Genomic DNA, 19,021 nt, shown 5'->3' on the forward strand with positions numbered 1-19,021 from the left:
ATAGCAGACCGAGTCAGTTCCTGTCGCACTTTGGTCGTTGTTGGTCGTGTATTGAAATCTGTCGTGTGACTCGGACCTCGTTTTGCTTGATTTAATAATAGCGGAGTTTAAATAAGTGTGAATAATTCTCGTACTCCACCAAAGGCAAAAAAGGTAAGAAGTCAGTTTAGTTTTAATGCAGAGAGGCTACGAAATTTGGAAATTTATTGTCGGCTGCTACGTTTATTTAAATACAAGTAATTTGCGAAAAATGGAACGAAATTTGTTTTCGAAGAAGTGTTTCTGTTACGCAAACGATTTCGAAGTATGAAAGAATCGGCTCTGAAAGTTTATATTTTTAAAGTCAGATTTCTTGAAATATGACAGTGGAAAAGAATTTTTCAAAATGTCGGAAATGAGAAGGAAAATCAAATTGGGAATGTGAGTTTGGCGTCGCGTAATAGCGATTAGCCGCGTCTTCAGGAGTAAATATTTAGATATCATTAAACAATTCTTTCAAGTCGTAGGCGTATCATTATAGTTATACATTGTTATATTTTAATATAAAGTCACATAATTATGTCATCTGTTAAAATTCCTTGTATTCCTCTTGAAGTTTGACTAGATTTAACATGCACGTTGACAATACCTATGATACGTCTTGTTTACTCGGCATTGTTGTGTTTCATTATTGTCAACAATCCGCTTTCGTTATTGCGGAAAGAGCTGAGCTGTGAATCGGTTGTAGAAGACGTGCGTCGTAGAGTAGATAATTTTGACATTACATTCGGCTACCCTCCTTTCATTGTATTTATTACTTAAATGTAATTTAAATACAGAGACGTATTTACGTCAGATTCTCCGGAACCGTGGTTCCACTGTCAATTTTTATTCAATGACTATTATGATTTTAATGCTTGATAATTTCTAATGATTTTGATCATATTACGTTTTGGACAGGGTTCACATGGCTCAGTACAGGGAGTCGTAGTGGATGCAGGTAGCTCAGTATAGAGTCCGATGGCGGGATTTTGTGAACGCGGTGATGAACATTAGTGTTTGAAGAATAAAGTGCAACTATTATGTGAGAAGCGAGTGTGCTAATGCGGTGCTTGGCGGAGCCACTGTTGGACGAGCTCGAGGTACAGCGTCACCATCTGCCGGTCGCTGGAAGAACGCGGAGATCACTGCAGCCTCGCCGAAAGGTAGGAAAGAACCACGACCGGATTTCCCGAGTCATGCTGATAATACCCGTGTCACCGAAGAGTTTAAAATCCAGTGTTTAAGAAATCCTTCCGATGTTAATGATTTGCTTGATGTCACAAGAAGTAATTTTTGCTTAACTATTCATTTCTTATTTTAATAAAAACTATAATTTTTAATTGATAAACAAGTTATCAACATGCTGGTTAGTTGGTACGATATGTTACCGCTTTAGTCATATGCCACATTCGACCGTTAAAGTCGATTAAAGAACTCCCCTGTGTTTCGTATAGAGCTACAAAGGCCGAACTGTGGTAGAGGAGACGCGGCTTAGTTTCTGTGTACTTGTTTCTTGTTGCAGGAGTGCTCAGGTTTGTGTGTTTTGTTTTTGACGTAAATACGTCTATGAGGAAGGGTCATTCGGCAAAAAGTGAAAGGAAAAGTGTAACTGCATTGTTATGTTACCTAGGAAACGTCAATTGTTTACTCGGCATTGTTGTTACCTAGTTAACTTCATCTGTTTATCAACAAATCGACAATAATGGTTACCTAGGAAACATTGCATTACTCGGCAATTTTGGTACCTAGGAAACGTCATCTGTTTACTCGGCATTGTTCTTACCTATAAACGTTTCATTAACTTACCTTACATTACATTACTTTACATTACCTTCAGCTACCACAGACCCATTTTAAGCGTAACTAATTCAAGTTGAATAAGCAATGTCTTAATCAAACTTTACTCAATTGTAAAGCATGTATAAAGGAAATATTTAGAAAAAAGCCAATATATAAACTTCCTTTCCGTATAGACGTAATTACGTCAAATTCTCCGGAACCATGGTTCCACTGACAACTTTTTCTTTTGTTTTTGTTTGTTTGGGCAGCTGCGTCTTATCCGACAGGAACCGGCATGGACAATGCGCAGACTGAATTCCGCGTCGATTCAGTTGGTTCTGTCTCATTACAATTTTCGTTTTATCTACGACATTGAGAGACAAATTCACCTCAAGTTTAATGTAAATGATGTTCTACTTTTTTATGGGAATCGAGATGGATGTTTTCATAGGTCATCTTGAAACTAAAATTAATTTCACTTGAGTGATATTTGTTATTTATTTTTCGGAGTGTAATATACGCGTTTTCTGTATATTTCTGTGAAAAATGTATTTTCACCCAAGAGAACACGTCGGTCCCACCGGCATCTCGCCACAGATGTTTATTTGGTTGGCAGTAATTTATATATAAGCCCAGTTGTCCTAATGTTCTGTCGCGTCGCATGAATCAATTGAGTCTGTAGTAAAGGTTTTGTCGTCAGTAGATTTATTTACGTAAATTGTTGGCCGGAAATCGACAGTTGGAATCCCGAAGAGCAAGGGTAACGTAAAATAAAGTTTAAGCAATGGATTTAAAGTCTGTAGACCAGAATTGACGGAGTCTTTGAATTGTAACAGAATGCAATTGGTTTAAAATTCATTAATGAAACCGAATCCCATACATTTTGTAAAATATGTCTGGATCAGATGGCTACGAACAGTGAGCAATTGTAGATCCCGTTGTAGATGTCTTAGATGATAAAATGCTGAAAAAGGTCTAAGTTTGAATGTGTGGCCCATCCACGAAATCAAACCGTTGTGTGGCCTTCTTAGAAGGGTAATGTGAGAACTGATGACTAAAGAGGCAAGAACATAATTCTTTTGGTATGGCGGACCAGTCACGGAATCCTGATGTCTCCGGTAGAGGATTTTTGATATTACATTCGACATCGAATTTTGTAACTTGCAGCGATAAGAGGTTTTCCGTCACGTGTTCCAATTCATGTAAGAGGTGGAGACAGCAGGGCGTGATCATGTCTAATATTTCTGAGAGAGATGGACTCAGACTGAGAAACAAAAATTCTACTAAAAATTGGTGAACTTTTAAAGAGGTTTCCGACCATCTTCAGCGTGTCGATGAACGGATGAAAGAAAATTAATTATTGAGACAAGAAGTAAATATTATTCGTTTAGGAAAAGGAAAGAAAGAAATTTGAAGAGAAATGCTGTGAGCACATTAACGACTTCCAAATGTTCGAATTTCTGATAAATTGTTCGAGTATTATCTGAAAGGAGAAATGGTGAGAGGGCGAAGGTTTAACCCTTCACCTTGGTTGGACGTCTTGTGACGCCCTGGCATTTAAATTCCCGGTCTGCTGTTAAGCCTAATTTCAAAAGCCCATAATTATGGAAACAATAACGACTGATATATGATGTTTGTAGTTGATCTGGTGTGGAAGAAATGCTCTTTCTGATCATGTATTGGCAACGTCGCATTCTTCGATCTCTAAAGGCTAGTCTGTGAATAAATGCGTGACCTAAGAGGTTACACAATCTTCCAAAGAACACTGAGCTGTTTGTTTGTAGAGGTAAGATAACTCATTCTCTCAGTCTCATATGACACGATAACTGCTCCAGCGAAGTAGAGAGGAAAAAAAATTATCTGAAACGGTCAAGGGGCTCCATAATATATATATATATATATATATATATATATAGATATACCGTTATGTTTATCTGTGTCTTCAAATATCAACAATTTTAGCACCCCTATACTCAGAAGTCTATAATCAGAAGAGTTCTTAGTAAGAGACGGTTATAACTGCCAAGTATGATGCATATATGTGGCCTTCAATTCGCTGTCAGAATATCAGCTGGCGCAGACATATTTACTCCCGCGTATTATTGACACAGGAAAGAAATTCAATGCCTCAAAGACATTGCGTCATGTGCAGGAACCGCTAGAAAAAGATAAAAACTATGTATTTTGGTAGTGTTGACTTTTGCTAACGTTTCAATAAATAACATACAACTCTCAACGTCTAATCGACTACTAGCATTTGTCACACACAGGATGTTCATATTATACGCTGAAATTATAAAACCATCTTTTAAGAGGATTTCAGTGAAGAATTGATCATTATATGTTATATAGTTCAAACGTTATGATAAATAAAGTGTTTTAGAGCAAAATTTAAATGGCCACCACTCCTCGTCAAGCAGCGCGGAATTTAAATTCCCACGTTGAAGGGTTAAGAGGAGCCTGAAGTGATGAAAAATTTTCGAGGTGATGGTAGAATACCGGAATAGAATTCGATAGCGGTACTTAAGGCATATACGTTTCTGACGTAAAAGAGAGGTGAAGATTTGAGAATAGGTTTACAAAGTGTGTCCGAAACGATCTACAACATTTTCTTCAATTTATCTATTGAAACGCTAAACCTGTTTGAATAGCACACGTTGAATACAAAACATGTTCAAATGGTCGTCAACGTAAAGAAAGTTATACAAACCAAACATTGGTAATGAACATACCACAAACGAACGCGAGGTAATTGGAGGTTGCGTTAGAAATTTAGGTTGGCAACCACAGATTGGGGCGGGGAGGGGCCCCTTTCATTACATTACATTACATTACATAACGTATGTCGCACCGAAGGGGCCCATGCAGTGTAAGCGGTGCCAACGCTTCGGGCACACGCAGCGGAACTGCGGTTATGCACCCAGGTGCGTGGCCTGCGGGGACGCCCACCCATCCGAGTACTGTGCCACCCCCAAACATCAGCTTAAGTGCTGCAGCTGCGGGTGCAAACTCACTGCAAACTATAGAGGCTGCAGTAAGTGGAAGGAAGCTAAGGACGGCCGTGCCAAGCCCACTCGTCCTGTGGTGCCGGTGGCAAATCCCACTGCACCTGCTCCCAAGAAGACTGACCCCACCCCACCCAAGGGTCAGTCCCCGCTCCAGGGCATCTCAGATCTCCTGGAGAAGATCCCAACACAGGCCTGCGTCGAGATGACACGCCGTCTCCTTGCCGCGGTCACTTCCCTCCCACCCGGGGGTCTCATCCGCGAGCCCTCCTCAAAACCGTTCTTCTCTTCATGACCGAGAATGACTGCACGGCCTAGAGGACACGGAGGTAAGGCCTTGCGGCTGGCGTATTGGAACGCCGACGGTGTTCGCGGCAGGAAGCTGGAGCTGGAGCAGTTCCTCGGTGACTACGGAGTCGATGTTTGCCTCCTGAACGAGACGCACCTCACGTCGGGTCGGCCTTGAGGTTTGCGAACTACGTTTGCCACCGTACGGACCGCCCGACGCTGGGGGGCTGCACAGCGATCCTTGTCCGCAGGGGCATTGATCATTACCCTGTGCCGGTCTCGGGTCTGCAGCAACCGCCATTCACCTGGTGCTGGCAACCAGGAAAGTCAAGCTCGTGGCAGCACAACTCGCACCCACCCGGCCCTGGATTGAGTCGGACCTGACCGAGTGATTGAGCGGGATTTTGCCGGTCGTACTGGCTGGTGACCTTAACACGAAGCACAAGAACTGGAATTCTAGGCTGATCTCTGCTAGGGGCTCGCTCCTGCGTGATTACGCCAACAGAAATTAATGCTTGATCTACGGGACGGGTTCCTCAACCATGGCTCCCTACACACACAACGCAGTTTGAATTTTCGTGCCCCCGCCACGACGAAACCCCGTTAGCGTTAGCATAATTTCCATTTTTAGTTTAAGAACGTGTACCATTTCCATCAATGCGTTTCATACGCAGGAATGGTGTCACCTAGCAAGGGACTATGCCTGCGCTTGCGCTACCCTCCGCCTTTAGTTAGCTTTTTGCTTGGTTGGTTCCACTTACGGATGATTTTCCAAAAAATGAATTTTGAGAAGTTCAATGGAGGTTGCATTAGAAATTTAGGTTGGCAATCACAGATTGGGGCGGGGTGGGGCCCCAATCACTACGTCCTAAAATTAGTAATATAATTGTGTAAAGGTGAACTACGTTGTATTAAGTTTACGTTTCAAATTCAATTTCATGTTACAATTAAGAATTTAATGTCGATCCACTGCAAGAGTTCTCCCCCCGCCGCGTTGAAACCGCCGAACGGGACTGTGAAGCCCCTAGCCAAGAGACCCGGTTACCAGCCGGGATCCGATTCCTCGACGGAGAAGCCACTGAGGCGCAAGTCTGCAGGGGCTTCCGGTGAATTATCCGGGCCTCTGACCGTCACGTCTTGTGACACCGCTACCCACGACCAAGTGAACAAACGGGCTCCTAGGGAGCGCCGGAACAAATCCACGGTGTACGTCTCGGGGACAAAACACCCGCAGCTTCCTGCAGCGGATTCGGCCTGCGAGTTCGTGGATCAGATGAAGTGTAACATAATAACCTTTGTGCCCGAGACCGGCGACGGCTCCCGGGACACTCTCAGGGCCCTGCGATCTCTCGGTGTGGATCGAGAGTGTGAGGTTTCACACATTCTCCCTCCCCAGGATCGATGCTTGCGACTGTTGATTAAAAAGTTGGGCACGTGCATGCCCGAAGCGGGGATCAGTGAGGAGCTGACCGCCATGCAAATTAACGTGCATTTGTTCATGCAACTCCGAGGTGTTCGAGTCTCAATCGTCCATTCTGCGTATTCAGACACTAAGCCGACTGATCCATGTTTGGTGGACTTGTTGGAAGTCAGCTTGATTTGTACTTCAAAAATGTCTATATTACTATGATTCCTCGCTGCTTTTTAACGATTTGCATGCCAAAATCGTCGTTGAAGGTTAGCTTCTTTAATTTCTTAATTTGGAAATTCTCGAAAGTACTTAATTTTATATGAAGTCTACTAATACGGTTAATTTTTCACCTATTAAAATCGGCTGATTCTAACGTGTCCACAGATCCGATCTTCAAAAACGTTGAGCGAGATATCCATTGGTCTCTTCTTGGTTCCAACCTGGTTCGCCGAGTCGTTAAAATCAGTAACTAAGACGACTTATCTACATTTCATCTACTTTATGTAGGCTTCGTGTTTGGGCCATTAATGAGTTTTAGGTGTATGTGATTCTTAGCTAATTTTGGATGGCTTTAGAAAAGTCTTGAATTTTTTATTTAAATTAGAAATTTTTAATTTCACATTTAATATGCCAAATTTGGAAATGTTTTTCATGTTTCCATATATAACATTCGTTATAATTTTAAGCTGATGTTGCGTAGGTTCTTGCGTTTATATACCGTATAATTCTCCAGTGTATTTGTTGCACAACCGATAAAAATTTATTAACCGTTCTGCAGTTGTCAGAGGGTGGGACAGGCGATGTTAGGGCTACTTGCGCCGTCGAATGTCAGAAGTGTTGTATGAGGACGGTCGAACGACATTTAGGCTAATTCAGATGACTATTCTATTTCGTGATGCTTCGATAAAATTCAATGGAGGTTGCATTAGAAATTTAGGTTGGCAATCACAGATTGGGGCGGGGTGGGGCCAAAATCACTACGTTCTAAAATTAGTAATGTAACTGTGTAAAGGTGAACTACGTTGTATTAAGTTTACGTTTCAGAATCAATTTCATGTTACAATTAAGAATTTAATGTCGATCCACTGCAACAGTTCTTTAACGATTGTATGCTTTTGTGTATGGAATGACATCTTCAGACCTAATTGCGATAGTAGTTAGTAACTCAAATTTGTCCTGTAATGTATATGAGGAAATTCGTTCTTTAGTGTCCTCCGTGTGAGTGTGATCGTTTTTGATGTTGTATGGGCTTATTTGCAAATGCTTACAGTCGCCGATGCTGACGTTGGGAGGAGCGACATTCTTCCCAGTTTCTATATAGGATCTACAATTTATGCTGTAACGGCCTTGCTTGCATTGCGTGCTCGGCCGAGTGCACTGTTGGTGTGGGATAGAGATAGCGTGTTATTCCCGTGAGTCACAGGCGAATCAGTTTCATTGCGTCTCTCGTCGCGGATTGACGTTGATAATATGGTGTACAGTATTAAGCAACGTGTGTTCTTAGTCGAAACATATGCCAAATATTCATCCTACGGAAGATGCCGCCGTAAATATCGCAGACATTTTCCCGGTGAAAGTGTTCCTAGCAGGCCCACGATAGAGAGATTAATAAAAAAAATTCGTAGTACGGGATCAGTTTTGGATAAAAAGAAGAACAGGAAACGGAGTGTATTGACGGAAGAGAAATTGGATGAAATTGGGGCTTTCTTAGAAAAAAGTCCAAGGAAATCTTTGGCACGTTTAGCTGCACAATCTGGCGTGTCATTGGGATCTGCTCACACAGCAACGAGACTTCTGAAATTGCGACCATATAAGACCACTGTTGTTCAGAGATTCACAAATCCTGACACTGGTGCTTGCCTGCAAGCACAAGGAAGTCACTTTGAACATCTTTTGTGATTTAAGGTAAGAACAATTAATGTAATAACATGTATTAGTGACGAGAAATATTCGTAGTTCGCTGTTACTAGCGGCACTGAAACTGATTCGCCGTGACTCACGGGAATAACACGCTATCTCTATCCCACACCAACAGTGCACTCGGCCGAGCACGCAATGCAAGCAAGGCCGTTACAGCATAAATTGTAGACCCTACTATTCATGTGCCACTGTAGCACTGAAGGATGTATCTAAGCAAATTGAAAAGCTAGATGATGTGAAATTTATCGACAGGTCTTTTAAAACATGCTTGGATTTAAACTGGGAAGTTTCTCCTGTGTATAATTTGAATGTGCGTTTTTGCTGACGTTTGGAGCATGGAAGCACCGTTAGAATCTTCGTTATTTTGTGTCATTATTATAAACTCCAAGTTGTAAATTTGTGGCGAAGAACAAATTGTAAGTTTCGAGCTGTATATTTACAAGGCTAGTTTAAATGAATAACACCTTTGTGTTGATCGTGATCTTAGTATATAAATTTCTACGTCTCAAAGAAATTTTCTTATCTACACCATTGCACCAACGTATTTGATGGTCACGGGTTTCGAGATCCGGTGCACATGTAGAGGCTAAGTTAGGAATCCATTCCCCCTGTAGATATTCGAGCATCGATCCTTCGTTAAGCGTAATCGGACATTACACCAAATCAGCTATATTTGATTGAATCGCTGTTATACGAACAACAAAAAGTTTTAACAACTTTGGTTCATATCTACTTACGGATGATTTTCCAGAAAAGGAATTTTGAGAAGCTTTATTATATGAATTATTTAATTTGATACTGCTTTGTAGAACTTAACTCCATATGAAATATGCTAATTTTTATAATTTTTCAGATATTTGAGTCGTATGAAAAAAGTATTGGATGCTCTCAGATCCCATGATCCCTTGTAAATTTGGAGGCTGAAGGTGGAATCCATTGGCCTTGCAGGTTTTCGAGCCTGTTTCGTGAATTCAGTGAAAACAAACACAATTCCGACTGAAATGTGTTGGATAGACCTGTTGGAAGGCTGTGGGATATGTATATCGTGGTATTTACATTTATGTGGCTCTTATCTAATTTAGGATTTTTTTACAAAGCAAATATCTTTGAGTAGGTATTTTTAAATTTTATTTTGAAAATAACTGATAGTTCTATCTTTTATTTGAATTATGCAAATATTGCTAATTTTCCAGATATTTTAAAGATATTTACCAATGTTTGGGATGCTGATCTGCTGTACATATAGAGGCAGGGGGAGGAAACTTTTATCCTGTGGTTGTTCGACATCCTTTCGTCCCGCCAGCGTAATCGGACACCACGCCGACTATACCATATTTGGTAGGGTACTTGGAAACCTGTGTTATTTCTACATAGAACACTCTCTATGCTCTTGCCATTCTTAGAAACTTTCTGACGATTTGCAAGTCAAAAATGTGACAAGAAATTAGGTTTCTGAATTCTCTAATTTCATAACTTGCGAATATGTTATTTTCATATTAATTATGCTTGCATTATTAATATTTCAAATATTTTAAACACGCGAATAATGCGTAGGTTGCTCACGGTTCCTTAGAACGAGCGTATATTAGAGCCTGGGAGAGGAATCCATTGCCAATTTAAATGTTGAAGCCTCCCTCGTTGATCTAGTGAAATCAAACACAACCGATGCAATTGTGTTAACGGTGTTGTTACAGTTTTCAGAGTGTGCAACGGATGATACTGGGGGCTGTAGAAAGGTCAGATGTGTTGTAGGCGAAGGATCGAGCGACATGTGGGCTAAGCTAGTTGTTGCCGCCCTCATGAGTATTCCGTTTTGTAATGCGCCGTCGACGTAATTGGAGGTTGCATTAGAAATTTAGGTTGGCAACCACAGATTGGGGCGGGGTGGGGCCCCAATCATTACGTTCTAATATTAATCATGCAATTGTGTGATGATGAGATAGTCAGAGTGATTGGTGAGGAGGAGAATATTCTTCGCGGATTGAGAGAACCCTGCGAGCACCGGAACGGGCAACATCTCGTTGTATTTACTGTCTGCGAATGGACAAGAAGGAATTGGTCTTTCTCAGGGGCCACTTCGCCGAGCTTTCCCAGGCCGTCCTGAGGAAGCTGAAGGCGGATATCATCGCTGAGAGAAGACTGGAAACCGTGAATTCCGTCGCGGACAAAGGGTTGGGCGATCGACTCACTGGCCAGTCCAGTTATCTCAAGCAGGTCTGAAAGTTATGGTGGGATGTGTGTTGGTTCGTTTCTCCCACAATGCACCGCGGACAAGCGGAGAGCCAATGACTTGGACTCGTCCGACTCGGGCTGTTCGGTGGAACGTGCCACTTGCCGCCCGGCGGCAGGGCCAATATTCGGAGCCGGGTCCCCGAATCTGACCGCCCAGTCGAAGTCTCTCTACGCCCAAGGCCCTGTGGATAAACCCACTGCCTCCACGGGCAATCACGTCGTAGCCAGCGGCCGGCAATTTAACCATGCTGAGAACATCGCGGTGTGCACCGTGGTAGTGGCCGGGCGACGAGTTAAATGGGCGGCCGCTGGGGTGGATTCCTCGGTACCGCTCTCCACTTAACCTGGGGCCTGAGCTGAGGGTAAATATGAGAAGGACAAGAAGGCGCCGCAGAATTCCCCCGTGTCCACTTTCCCCAGAGAGGAGAGAGGCGCCGCGTTGAAACCACCGAGCGGGACGGTGAAGCCCCTAGCCACGAGACCCGGTTCCCAGCCGGGATTCGCTTCCTCGACGGAGGAGACACTGAGGCGCAGGTCTGCCGAGACTTCCGGTGACTTGTCCGCAGCTACGTTCTGACTATGTTCAAGACAAAGAGTATAGGTGAAATGTTCTTTAATCCCCTCATTTACGTATAGTGATTTCTGTGAACGATTCCTTACGTATTAAGCTACAACGCGCTTACATAACCTTAGTCACTATCAGTTTCTTCGCCATAAAAATATTTTTACACTCATTTTGTGCATTTTTTAGTCTTATGATTTATCTGTGCACGTATAGGCACCAGTTAAAAAACATAAAGAAACGTTTTTGTGCGTAATTCCTTGTTGATAATGTCGGAAGTTGGTGATCGTGGCCGATTTCGCGTTTCTTCCACCTCGGGAATTTGATAACTGCGTGTGAATTTATTACAAGTGTTGTGACACGAAAGAGTATGAAATTTTATTAGTTACCTGTGGGACGACGTCCATACAAAGTTTCAGCAATTTCCGACCATCCATGTTTTTGTCGAAAATTCGTGCGCAGGTCGTCATGCTCATCTGACGCAGATTACCGCTATAGGGTTGAGTTAGGTTAGGTTAGGTTAATGGGACGTCTGCGCAGAAGGTGATGCATAGTGACGAGTGCAAGTTGTCTAGGTTACGGCATCGTATGAGTTCTATTATCGATTGCTGGAAATTAAAAACTCGAATATTTCAATGTTCTCAAATTATAGAACAACTAGAGCAACGCGCTCCTTTCGGAGCGCATTCTCTAATCTGATATTTTACTTCTTTACCTCGCTGTTCTTGGTTAGTCAAATTTCTACGTCCAACTCCACCCTTGCAAATGTTCGTCTGTTTTTCTCCCTTCTGTTCTTGTTAAATACGTTTTTCTACGTTTATCAATATAAGTCTTACTTAGCTTTCCTTCTTTTGTTAATATTTTCCCTTCGCTTTTTTTAATTGTTAGATAGGTCTGATGTTTAAGTTTTTACGTCGCTATTCAAAGGCCAAATGTTCTTGGTCAGTCAGCTTTCTACGATATATTATTCGATGAAGACGTATTGTTTCTGTGAAAATACTATGAGAAATAACGGAAGGGAATTTTTGAAGGCAATATACCAACACAACAAAATAGAGTAAACAAATGAAGTAACATTTTTTATTCTATGATTTTTTCGAATAATAAGAGTGTTACACTTTTACATTTATCAATAAATTTTCTAGATTTTGTAATGTGATTATCGTCGAAGATAAGCCATTCATCGTTATAACGTCGCCATGCCTTAAAATGTCCGTCGTTTCCAGTACCGTTAATGTCCACAAATTCGACCGCACTTTGCAATTTCCAATGTTTTCCTTACATTAATTGGTTGTTTTGTCTCATTCTCATTATTTTAAATGTGCGTACTCCATTTAGAGTTAATCTATTTATTTCCAAAATCATGTACTTTTGACGGTCACCAACAACAATATCTGTCGTTCCACGTACGTAGTGTTGTTTACATTCCGTACACGTTCCGTTCACATCTGTTTTGGTTTGATACTCCAATAAGTCTCTGAAGTTTGTCACGTTTGTTTGTGGTAAGTTCATTACCAATATTTGGTTTCTATAACGTTCTTGAAGTTGATGACCATTTCTACATGTTTTCGTATTCACCGTCTGATAGTCAAACATGTTTTGCATTTCAATTGGTAATTCCTCGAAAATGTTGTAGATCGTTTCGGACACACTTTGAAAACCTCTTCTCAAATGTTCTTTCAGTTTTTGTCGTATTGAAATGACATTATGTAAGTTTTGAGGATGACTGTATCCGTTTGCAATCTCAGAGATCAAATTTGCACAATTGTTGTCGCCGTCTTATTGATTTAATAGAATTTCTTTTAGAATTTCAACGAACGTAGTGAGGAAATCAAAAAGCAGTCTGATCCATTGGCATTCTCGAGTTTCAAATTTTCGACAGTTGGTACAAATTCACGTGTAATCGTCGTTTCATTCCACTTCAATCTTCGTATAGGTTGTTCATTTTCTTCATGAGTTGTTGTTCTTTTTTTCCCTTCAACGTTTACACGTTTAACTGCATGTTCAACTGTTTCACTTTCAATTTCGTCAAGATTAATTTCAAGTTTTCGCTTTCCTTCTTTTATTTTAATGTCTTGTGTTCTCCTGTCACTCATACTCTGTTCGTTCAATATTCCTCTATAGACAACGTTTTTAATGAGATTAGTTTTTCGTCCCTTTTTTAGATAAACAAATACACAATTGTCGCTTGGTGCACGTGAAAATGCGACGTAGATTCCTCCATGTACGAAAGCATCTTGTTCCAAATAAATGCCAATTCTTTTGAAGGTTTGGCCCTGAGCTTTGTTGATAGAGTTAGTTACAATTAGAGTGTTCTCGTAATGAGCGGCAGACTAAGTCGTAATAAGACATATTGTTAGGAAGCTTTAAATTTCGCATTGTTCGGAAGGAAAATCCAACTCATTTTGTAACATTTAGATTGTTCTCGTAATGAGCGGCAGACTAAGTCAAAATAAGACATATTGTTAGGAAGCTTTAAATTTCGCATTGTTCTGAATTAAAATCCAACTCGTTTTGTAACAACTAGAGTTTTCTCGTAATCAGCGACAGACTAAGTCGAATATGACATATTGTTAGGATGATTTTAATTTCGCATTGTTCAGAAATAATCTTCAACTTGTTTTGTAACAATTACAGTGTTCTCGTAATGAGCGGCAGACTAATTCGAAATAAGACATATTGATAGGTAGTATTTAATTTCGTATATTTCGGAAGTAAGATAAAAACTCATTTTGTAACAATTACAGTTTTCTTTTAATTAGCAGCAGACTAATCGAAATAAGACATATAGTTTGGAAGCTTTAAATTTCGCATAGTTCGGAAGTAAGACTCAAATCGTTTTGTAACAATTAGAGTGTTCTCGTAATGAGTGGCAGACTAAGTCGAAATAAGACATATTGTTAGGAAGCATTAAATTTCGCATTGTTCGGAAGTAAAATCCAAATCGTTTTGTAACAATTAGTGTTCTCTTAATGAGTCGCAGACTAAGTCGAAATAAATCATATTATATTAAACTTTAAATTTCGCATTGGCCTGAAGTAAGTTCCAACTCGATTTGTATCAATTAGAGTGTTCTCGTAATGAGCGGAAGACTAAGTTGAAATAAGACTTATAGTTAGAAAGCTTTAAAATTCGCATTGTTCGGAAATAAGATACACTTATTTTTGTAACAATTAGAGTGTTCTCGTAATGAGTGTCAGACTAAGTAAAAAAAAGACATATTGTTAGAACGCATTAAATTTCGCGTTGTCCTGAAATAAGATACAACTAGATTTTTAACAATTAGAGTCTTCTCGTAATGAGCGGCAGACTAAGTCGAAATAAGACATATTGATAGGTAGCATTTAATTTCGTATTGTTCGGAAATAAGATCCAACTCATTTTGTAACAATTACAGTGTTCTTGTAATGAGCGGCAAACTAAGTCGAAATAAGACATATTGTTAGGAAGCTTTAAATTTCGCATTGTTCGGAAATAAGGTCCAACTATTTTGTAACAATTAGAATTTTCTCCTAATGAGCGGTGTACTAAGTCGAAATAAGACATATTGTTAGAAAGAATTAAATTTCGCATTGTAGGGAAGTAAAACACATCTCGTTTTGTAACAATTAGAGTCTTCTCGTAATGAGCGGCAGACTAAGTCGAAATAAGACATATATTTAGGCAGCATTAAATTTCGCATTGTTCGGAAATAATCTTCAACTCGTTTTGTAACATTTAGAGTGTTCTCGTAATGAGCGCCAGACTAAGACGTAATAAGACTTATTGTTAGGAAGCGTAAAATTTCGCATTGTTCCGAATTAACATAAAACTTCGTTTAGTTACAATTAAAGTGTTTTCGTAATGAGCGACAGACTAAGTCGTAATAAGACATATTGTTAGGAAGCTTTAAATTTTGCATTGTTCAGAAGTAAGATCCAACTCGTTTTATAACAATTAGAATGTTCTCGTAATGAGCGGCAAACGAAGTCGTAAAAATACGTATTGTTAGGAACCTTTAATTTCGCATTGTACGGAAGACAGGTTCAACTCGTTTTGTAACGATTAATGTGTTCTCGTAATGAGCGGCAGACTAAGTCGAAATAAGACATATTGTTAGGAAGCATAAATTTCGAATTGTTCGGTAGTAAGATCCAACTCGTTTTGTAACAATTAGAGTGTTCTCTTAATGAGCGGCAGACTAAGTCCAAATAAGACATATTCTTAGGAAGCACTAAATTTCGCATTGTTCGGAAAAAAGATCCAACTCGTTTTGTTACAATTAGGATGTTCTCGTAATGAGCGGCACACTAAGTCGTAATAATACATCCTGTTAGGAAGCTTTAAATATCGCATTGTTTGGAAGTAAGATCCAACTCGTTTTGTAACAATTAGAGTGTACTCGTAATGAGCAGCAGACTAAGTCGAAATATGACATATTGTTAGGAAGCTTTAAATTTCGCAATGCTCGGAATTAAGATCCAACTCGTTTTGTAACAATTAGAGTGTTCTCGTAATGAGCGGCAGTCTAAGTCGAAAAAAGACATATTGTTAGGAAGCTTTAAATTTCGCATTGTTCGGAAATGAGGTCCAACTATTTTGTAACAATTAGAATTTTCTCCTAATGAGCGGTGGACTATGTCGAAATAAGACATATTGTTAGGAAGAATTAAATTTCGCATTGTAAGGAAGTGAAACACATCCCGTTTTGCAACAATTAGAGTGTTCTCGTAATGAGCCGCAGACTTAGTCGAAATAAGACATATTGTTAGGAATCATTAAATTTCGCATTATTCGGAAGTAATATACAACTCATTCTGTAACAATTAGAGTTTTCTCGTAATGAGCGGCAGACTAAGTCGAAATAAGACATATTTTTAGGAAGCTTTAAATTTCGCAATGTTCGGAATTAACATCCAACTCGTTTTGTAACATTTACAGTGTTGTCTAAATGAGCGCCAGACTAAGTCCAAATAAGACATATTCTTAGGAAGCAGTAAATTTCGTAATGTTCGGAAGTAAAATCCAAATCGTTTTGTAACAATTAGAGTGTTCTCGTAATGAGCGGCAGAATAAGTCGAAATATGACATATTGTTAGGATTCTTTAAATTTCGTATTATTCAGAAATAAGATCCAACTCGTTTTGTAACAATTAGAGTCCTCTCGTAATGAGCGCCAGTCTAAGTCGTAATAAGACAAAAAGTTAGGAAGCTTTAAATTTCGCAATGGTCAGAAGAAAGATCAAAACTCGTTTAGTTCAAATTAGAGTGTTCTCGTAATGAGCGGCAGACTAAGTCGTAGTAATACATATTGTTAGGAAGCTTTAAATTTCGCTTTGTTCAGAATTGAGATCCAACTCGTTTTGTAACAATTAGAGTGTTCTCGTAATGAGCGGCAGATTAAGTCGAAATAAGGCATGTTGTTAGGAAGCATTTAATTTCATGCTGTTCGGAAGTAAAATCCAACTCAATTTGTAACAATTAGAGTGTTCTCGTTATGAGCGGCAAACGAAGTCGTAAAAAAGACATATTGTTAGGAAGCTTTAATTTCGCATTGTTCGGAAGTTAGACACAACTCGGTTTTAACAATTAGAGTTTTCTCGTAATTAGCGGCAGACTAAGAAGAAATATGACATATTGTTAGGAAGGTTTAAATTTAGCATTGTTCAGAAGTAAGATCCAACTCGTTTTGTAACAATTAGAGTGATCTCGTATTGAGCGGCAGAATTAGTCGAAATAAGACATATTGTTAAGAAGCATTAAATTTCGCATTGTTCGGTTGTAAAATCCAACTCGTTTTGTAACAATTAGAGTGTTCTCGTAATGAACGGCAAACTAAGTCGTAAAAAGACATATTGTTAGGAAGCTTTAAATTTCGCATTGCTCAGAAGTAAGACACAGCTCGTTTTGCAACAAATAGTGTTCTCGTAGTGAGCTTCAGACTACGTCGAAATAAGACATATTGTTAGGAAGCATTAAATTTCGCATTGTTCGAAAATAAGATCCAACTCGTTTTGTAACAATTACAGTGTTCTCGTAATGAGCAGCAGACTAAGTCGAAATAAGACATATTGTTAGGAAGCTTTAAATTTCGCATTGTTCGGTTGTAAAATCCAACTCGTTTTGTAACAATTAGAGTGTTCTCGTAATGAACGGCAAACTAAGTCGTAAAAAGACATATTGTTAGGGAGCTTTAAATTTCGCATTGTTCAGAAGTAAGATCCAACTCGTTTTGTAACAATTACAGTGTTCTCGTAATGAGCAGCAGACTAAGTCGAAATAAGACATATTGTTAGGAAGCTTTAAATTTCGCATTGTTCGGTTGTAAAATCCAACTCGTTTTGTAACAATTAGAGTGTTCTCGTAATGAACGGCAAACTAAGTCGTAAAAAGACATATTGTTAGGGAGCTTTAAATTTCGCATTGTTCAGAAGTAAGATTCAACTCATTTTGTAACAATTATAGTGTTCTCGTAAAGAGCAGCAGACTAAGTCGAAATAAGACATATTGTTAGGAAGCTTTAAATTTCGCATTGTTCGGTTGTAAAATCCAACTCGTTTTGTAACAATTAGAGTGTTCTCGTAATGAACGGCAAACTAAGTCGTAAAAGGACATATTGTTAGGGAGCTTTAAATTTCGCATTGTTCAGAAGTAAGATCCAACTCATTTTGTAACAATTACAGTGTTCTCGTAATGAGCAGCAGACTAAGTCGAAATAAGACATATTGTTAGGAAACTTTAAATTTCGCATTGTTCGAAAATAAAATCCAACTCGTTTTGTAACAATTAGAGTGTTCTCGTAATGAACGGCAAACTAAGTCGTAAAAAGACATATTGTTAGGAAGCTTTAAATTTCGCATTGTTCAGAAGTAAGATCCAACTCGTTTTGTAACAATTACAGTGTTCTCGTAATGAGCAGCAAACTAAGACCAAATAAGAAATATCGTTAGGAAGCATTTAATTTCGTATAGTTCGGAAGTAAGATTCAACTCATTTTGTAACAATTATAGTGTTCTCGTAATGAACAGCAGACTAAGTCGAAATAAGACATATTGTTAGGAAGCTTTAAATTTCGCATTGTTCGGTTGTAAGATCCAACTTCTTTTGTAACAATTAGAGTGTTCTCTTAATGAACAGCAAACTAAGTCGTAAAAAGGCATATTGTTAGGAAGATTTAAATTTCGCATTGATAAAAAGTAATATCCAACTCGTTTTGTAACAATTAGTGTGTTCTCGTAATGAGCTGCAGACTGAGTCAAATTAAGACATATTATTAGGAAGCATTACATTTCGTATTGTTCGAAAATAAAATCCAACTCGTTTTGTAACAATTAGTGTGTTCTCGTAATGAGCTGCAGACTGAGTCAAATTAAGACATATTATTAGGAAGCATTACATTTCGTATTGTTCGAAAATAAAATCCAACTCGTTTTTTAACAATTAGAGTGTTCTCGTAATGAGCGGCAGTATAAGTCGTAATAAGACATATTGTTAATAAGCTTTAAATATCACATTTTTCGGAAGTAAGATCAATACTCGTTTAGTTACAATAAGAGTGTTCTCGTAATGAGCTGCAGACTAAGTCGTAATAAGACATATTGTTAGGAAGCTTCAAATTTCGTATTGTTCGGAAGTAAGATCCAACTCATTTTGTAACAATTAGAGTGTTCTCGTAATGAACGGCAATCTAAGTCGTAAAAAGACATATTGTTAGGAAGCTTTAAATTTCACATTGTTCGGAAGTAAAATTCAACTCGTTTTGTAACAATTAGAGTGTACTCGTAATGAGCGGCAGACTAAGTCGTAATAAGACATATTGTTATG

General features: G+C 39.2%; 1 protein-coding gene and 1 long non-coding RNA gene across 3 annotated transcripts in view; both read left to right on the forward strand.

Moving 5' to 3' along the window:
• The window catches only part of LOC147874921 (uncharacterized), a 25,795-nt gene continuing 6,774 nt past the window's right edge, over positions 1-19,021 (forward strand). Inside the window, exons 1-3 of one of the 2 annotated variants that reach the window (XR_002546814.1) lie at positions 1-153; positions 940-1,184; positions 2,070-2,332. This is a non-coding gene — a long non-coding RNA (uncharacterized LOC147874921). Of the gene's footprint in view, positions 154-939; positions 1,185-2,069; positions 2,333-19,021 lie in introns of those variants that run through there. The other variant, XR_015532745.1, reaches the window with a different exon arrangement.
• LOC147874922 (uncharacterized) lies at positions 4,566-10,384 on the forward strand. The gene is made up of 4 exons (XM_087341024.1): positions 4,566-6,969; positions 9,278-9,472; positions 9,618-9,762; positions 10,119-10,384. The coding sequence occupies exon 1, from the start codon at positions 4,663-4,665 to the stop codon at positions 5,098-5,100; it is 438 nt and encodes a 145-aa protein (XP_087197150.1). The 5' UTR covers positions 4,566-4,662; the 3' UTR covers positions 5,101-6,969; positions 9,278-9,472; positions 9,618-9,762; positions 10,119-10,384.

The sequence above is a fragment of the Zootermopsis nevadensis genome, unplaced genomic scaffold (assembly GCF_977971745.1).
Source record: "Zootermopsis nevadensis isolate Lab colony 2312 unplaced genomic scaffold, Znev_1.0 Znev_ptg000003l, whole genome shotgun sequence".
In the NCBI taxonomy this organism is placed as follows: Eukaryota; Metazoa; Arthropoda; class Insecta; order Blattodea; family Termopsidae; genus Zootermopsis; species Zootermopsis nevadensis.